The sequence below is a fragment of the Artemia franciscana genome, unplaced genomic scaffold, assembly GCF_032884065.1.
Source record: "Artemia franciscana unplaced genomic scaffold, ASM3288406v1 Scaffold_588, whole genome shotgun sequence".
NCBI classification, from domain to species: domain Eukaryota; kingdom Metazoa; phylum Arthropoda; class Branchiopoda; order Anostraca; family Artemiidae; genus Artemia; species Artemia franciscana.
In genome coordinates this window covers 321,076-327,500 of record NW_027066194.1, presented here as the reverse complement: position 1 = coordinate 327,500, position 6,425 = coordinate 321,076, and the positions used below count along the sequence as shown (strand labels likewise).

The 6,425-nt window shown below is 34.2% G+C and overlaps 1 protein-coding gene across 10 annotated transcripts in view; it reads left to right on the top strand.

Moving 5' to 3' along the window:
- Positions 1-6,425, top strand: part of LOC136043420 (uncharacterized) — a 181,506-nt gene that overhangs the window by 52,215 nt on the left and 122,866 nt on the right. For all 10 annotated transcript variants that reach the window (XR_010621612.1, XR_010621611.1, XR_010621614.1 and 7 more), the window contains one exon: positions 3,525-3,672. Coding sequence is in view for 5 of the 10 variants with exons in the window: in XM_065728327.1 (XP_065584399.1) it covers positions 3,659-3,672 (14 nt within the window). In the remaining 5 variants the exon portion in view is untranslated. The remainder of the gene's footprint in view (positions 1-3,524; positions 3,673-6,425) is intronic.

The window sequence follows — 6,425 nt, the reverse complement described above, 5'->3', positions numbered from 1 at the left end:
CCCAGCATATCCCCCTCTTCTCAACCCCTCCCCCAAACCAAAAAAATCCTCCTGAAAACGCCTGTATACTTCCCAATAACCATTACTATATGTAAGCACAGGTCAAAGTTTGTAACTTGTTGCCCCTCCCACGGGGACTGCGGGGGAGTAACTCTTCCCCAAAGACATAGTTATAAGGTTTTTCGACTACGCTGAATAAAATGGCTATCTCAGAATTTTGATCCGTTGACTTTGGGAAAATAATTAGCGTGGGAGAGGGCCTAGGTGTCCTCCAATTTTTTTGTCACTTAAAAAGGGCACTAGAACTTTTCATTTCCGTTAGAATGAGCCCTCTTGCAACATTCTAGGACAACTGGGTCGATACGATCACCCCTGGGAAAAAAAACAACAAAAAAACTAAAAAACAAAAAAACAAATAAACACGCATCCGTGATCTGCCTTCTGGCAAAAAATGCAAAATTCCACATTTTTGTAGATAGGAGCTCGAAACTTCTACAGTAGGGTTCTCTGATACGCTGAATCTGATGGTGTGATTTTCGTTAAGATTCTATGACTTTTAGAGTCATAAAAAGGTCTTTAAAAGAAGGAAGGTTTTTTTCTCTGCCAATCAACAAAAAATTCTCTGTATAGTTCGGAGAATAAACGAGATCAGAGGAACACCTTCAGAACCAGTAATTTAATAAGGGGAAATGGGATATCTAAAGGACAGGCACTTGCTTTTCTTAGCTTCCCAGTTTTTCTTTCAATTTCTAATGCGAAAATCACTGGAAGAAAGGGGAAATCATGTCAGCCGGTGTATGATTAGACAATACAAGATGAGTTTCTTAATCAGAGTGCCCCTGAGGTTAGAAATAACCTCATGAAGATTGGAAACATAATTTACGGAAAAGGGGAAGTACCTTGCGATTTCAGAAAAAAAGCTTAATTAAACCATTATATAAGACAGGTGTTAAGTGAGTGACTGTGGTATTTATCTAGGCATTAGCCTGGTCTTTGTAGACAGTAAATTACTTAGTAACACGATGATCTTTAAACTGAGAGATGCTATATACAAGTGTATGAGAGAAGAATAGTTTGGTCTTAGAAAGTGCTTAGTAAGGCAGCTTAGTGCCACAGTGAGTTCTATTAGTTGTACAGAATCCACAAAAAGTAGTGATCCAAAAAGTTGTCACACCTAACAGTCTCCTTTTGTTTGTATTTACAGAGTGACTCGAACTTTGATCTTCCTTCTCAAAAGAAAGGATAGTTATTTTAGTAAAGCTGTTACTGTGAATTTCCAAAATCTGGTTAACGTCGTCATTCACCGGTGACTGTCCGAAATTCCTTTTTCCTGCTTGGATTCAATTAGCTTTGCGAATCAGTATTTTCAGTCTTATACAAGCTTTGACATTAAATGTTAGGTTAGGTTAAATTAAGTTATAAATCTTAGAAAGGGTTAAAAAGCTAACTTAGATTAAACCATCAGACTTTGCATAAAACTAAATAAGTTGACTGGCAACGCTGAAAAATACCAAGGATAAAAAATGTATGTCGGATATTTACCATGCTCTTGTCTATTGCTCAATTGATGTTTTTCAAGAGCCCAAATACTGATTGTAATGTATCTTCAAAATATACAGTACTGTATCTGGAGGCAGAAAGATAATTTTGTTTCAACTTGGCTTTTTGAACACGTTTTTCTGGTCCGGTCTCAGCTGTGCCATTCATAAATAGAACAACCTTGTTTTGTATGTAATAGTTATAATCATAAAATTGTGGGAACTGGTACATTTTTTTGCTGATTTGGTTATATTGGATTTTTCGAAAATAAGTTAATTAGATTCATCCCAAAACAAATATCAATTCTTCTTTAGCCCGGCCGAACCTCTTTGGTTATCCCTTAACGAACTGCCGTCTCAATAATTAATGTATTGTTAATTAATTGGTGTTAAAGATGTATGTTCTTCTACCAAAAATTAATTAATTTTTTTTCGGTTAAAGTAAAGAGAGAAGTTGAAAGTTTTGACCTACTGAAGTTTCGTTTTCCTAGTTTATGCATCATATTTTTAAAAAGATCCTCCAAATACACTGGCTGTTGTTGTTTTCCCATGGCTCTAGAATTATGAAAATATTGTTCTTGACTGAAAACATAAAACATTATTAGGAGCAGATTATTCCTTAGTTAGCCAATAGAAATAAAGTTTGTAAAGCTCAGCATAGTCTTTTGCCCACCATGGAATTCTCTAATAAGCATTTTTAGGTCTCCATTCTCTAATAAACCTTAGTGTTCAGTAAAGTGCTAGTTTATCACAAAGTTTGGTCTTCTAACGCGTGTTTTTAAGAGTCCTCCGTCTAAAAGCAAACACCAATCTGCTGGATCTTTGTTTTCAGCAAAATATATCTGTATATTCATTTTGCAAATAGTTAGGGACTATGTCTCGGTTTTTTAGGACGGTGTGAGTAGTATAAAACTGTGACAGCGGAGATTATCAAATTCAGAAAATGTTTCTGATGGGTATCTAACTAAATACTTGTTTTTCTTTCTTTTTTTTCTTTCCTATGCTATAAGTTGTAATGCTTGCGTAATTCTAAATTGAGAGAATCTCGATGAGATCTTTGTAGCTTAAAACAGTTAAATTTTGCGCTACTACCGAAGAAAAAGTGACCAACGCCTGATCTTGTATTTGACGTTTCTTCAGTTCCTTTGGTGTAATTGTAAGGCAATATTAGCATAGTAATAATCACTGGGTCTCAGTTTCTGAAACTAACAAATTTGCTAAGTTAATGACAGAAAACAATATAGGCAAGATCGGTCGAACTCTAGATGGAATTAGTGATATTATTTGACGCTAGGACCATTTTCCAGTCCCTGTTTCTGAAGTTGCTAAAAATTTTATTTTATCATTAATTATGCTACTATTTATTTATATGCCTGGATAATCCACTCAATACCATGTATATAAAACACTGAGCTATGTCTTCTTGTTTACTTTCTATACATTTTTAAAGTAACTGGACACCCTGTGGTTATTTTCGTCTATTTTTATTTTGTTTCGTTTTTAGTACTTTATTTTTGTTTGTCTTCTCCATTAGATGTTTTTCAAGTTTTGTTTCGAGTCTTTTGTTGCGAAACAATGCGAAACACTATAGACAGTGGTCTACAGTCGAACAATAAAAAACTACTTTTTTTGCGGTAAAGGGATGGTGTGATTGAATTCCCCTGTCCAGGTACGTACGCAGGAATGTGTTTTGGGGTACACAAAGCTTTCAAATTCCTTATTCTGTGAGAGGTATAAGAAGACTATGTGAAAATAAAATCAAATCGAGGGATTTTTTTTTTTTTTTTTTTGGGGGGGGGGGGCTGGATCCCACCCCCTGCGTACGTGCCATCTTACGTTTCCTCTCAACATTTGGTTTCATCAATTGTGTTTCATCTGTTGAAAAATAAACTTATTCGTTGATCACCGTACCAAAGCAAGGTATATGAGGCAAGCCCGGCAGTAAAGTGTGTCTGTTTACTTCACATAAATTACATACCTTTTCAGGCACAGAATTCTCACCGTGATATAAAAGAAGCACAACTTCAAAAATAGAATGACAATGTCAATAGAAGCTGGAAATGGTATTTCATGATATTTAAGAGAGAAGAAGAGACTCAGCGACACCCAATGTGATACCAATGGCTGATATAAGGTAGTTGACAATAATCTGGAAAACAAATTTGCATTATTTGTCTGATAACAGTTGAGGAATATTGAGTCTTTTGGATGTAAACAGGGGGATTAGATTTTTGGAAACTTGATTGAAAGCTGAAATTTAATTAAATGTATTTGACTGGCAATTATCTATTGCTATTTTAGCATATTATTTGCTGCTGTTAGCATCGTTTTGTGATATTCTCCCTCTAAAGATTTTTTTACTTTTGGAGTTATACTAGAGATTAGGTAGAGGCTATCAATTTTGGTGTTACGGATATTTAACAAATATTTGTTACTTAGAATTTTGTTTTTAGAAAATTTTCCTTACTTAAAGACTGAGGACAAATTTGTACAAGCTATTCTTGAGTTAAATCCTAATAACGGTAAAGGGTGAATTTGCCGTTTATCCTTGAGTTAATTCACTCTATTTGATTTCAAGACCCCTCTGTTTAACGAATAGAAATCTCAAAAGCCGCCCATTAAAACTAAAATGTAAAACAACTAGTATAATAGTTCTTGGAATTTTACAATTACTTGCTAAATTGTTTATGTGAACTCTTTCTTTGTCTTTCAGTCAGGAAAATGATATATTTAATAATAAAATAAATTTCGTTTTGCTGATAGAAATTTAAAGGCTCATAGAATTTTTATGAAGGGAACCTAAAGGGGATATAAGAAAGGGGGATCTAAAGGAGGCATAAGCTATGCTTGTTACATTAGTGACAATTTTAAAATTTGATTGCTTGTTTGCCCATTTATAGATAGTTGATCAGTTAGACTAGAATAATGTAACTTTGCTTACGCTTCAAATTTTCAAATATTTAAAATTTCTTCTTTGACTAAAGAGAAGATTTAAGTAATTGCAAACGTTAAGATAAAATGTACTTTAGATATAACTCACAAGCTTGCATGGGTTGTATTTCTATTATGAAGTAAAACCAAAAGCAGAACAACATATAAGAGGCTTAAGAACACTTCTATATGTAAAACTGACAAAGGAATGCAACGTCATTTTATAAAAACAATCAATAAAAATTTTTAAAACACCTATTTATATTTTGAGCCATATTATATGGACCAAATAATTTCATATATGAAAATGAAAAGACTGTGAACTGAAGGTCAGTACAAGCGTAAAAAAGAGGAATTTTCTTCTATAATTTTTCTCGGACACAAGGGACACTTTTTTTCGTATCTTGAAGTTAAGTGTTGATCTTTGAATAAAATTAATTTTGTTGAACATCTTTGCGAAATTTGCGGATGCCCAACCGTAGAAATTTGCGGATGCCCAACCGTATTCAAGATGTGGACGGACAAAGGAGTATCTCTAGTGAATAAATATGTTCTATTCTATAATAAAAAGCGATTAGATTACAGAAAATGGTCCTTATGCACTCAAAAGCTCTTCCAACTCCTTAAGCCTCATATAACTTATCATTTAATATAATTTCCATCCATTCCTTCCTTATGTACCACACCCAAAAAATTCTTTCCTCAGTCGAATGAATTTCTTACAAACCAACAATTATTTATTTTATGGAATTCCTTCTTTTACTTTCTTACATTCGACTCATTATTTAGTTTTCTCATAAATATACATCCTTAATATATATATATATATATATATATATATATATATATATATATATATATATATATATATATATATATATATATATATATATATATATATATATATATATATATATATATATATAAATCTTTGACGAATCAGGAGGAGAATCCTTATTGAGGAGTTTTAGAAAGGAGATGGGGTATTTAGCTTTATGAGTAATATTGTTATTTTGAATATACAGTTTTTATGGCACTTGGTATTTAGCAAGTGACATATAGCGTTCGCAATTTCTGTCCATCAGTCTGTCTCTGTTTGTTAGTCGGTCCCAGTTTTGCTAGCTTGGGTTCCTCTAGATAATCTAGGACGATGACAGTTGGTAGGTGTATCAGAAACCAGACCAAATTGAATTAGAAATAGTCGCTTCCCCAATTCGACCATATGAAGTGTGGATCTGGCGAACCAGATAGTTGAGAAGAATTTTGTTTTCCGATTAAACAAAGGATTGTTGGTCTTAAGTTTGGCTTGCTGGTCTAGTGGCTTGATTCTCGTTTAGGGTGCGATAGGTCTTAGGTTCGAATGCAGGCCTACCCCAATTTTTACTTGAAGGAGATCTGGAACTAGATACATGATTAATTTAGCGATCGCTAAAGTTAGAAGGGGTATCAGGGACCGGACCAGATTAAATTTAAAATAGTCGCTTCCCCGATTTGACCATCTGGGGAGGGGGGGGGGAGTGAACCAAATAGTTGAGAAAAGTTTTATTTGTCGATAAGAGAAATGATTATTGTTCCGTGTGGCTTGCTGGTAGCGTGAATCATGTTTAGGGTGCGAGAGGTCTCATGTTCCAATCCTGGGCCACTCCGATTTTTACTTGAAGAAGATATGAACCTAGATACATGATCAGTATAGCGATCGCTGAAAGTTGATTGGCGTATCAGGGACCAGACCAGATTAAATTTGAAATAGTCACTTCCCCGATTCGACCATCTAGGGGGAGGGGGTGGTGTAAGGACGGTTAATTCGGAAAAATTAGAAATAATTAGGTTTTTCTTAGCTTACGAACGGGTGATCAGATCTTAATGAAATTTGATACTTAGAATGACTTCGTTTCTCAGTTAATTCATTGTATTGTAATGCAATATGCCGAATGCGGTTTTTTGACATTTGTCGTC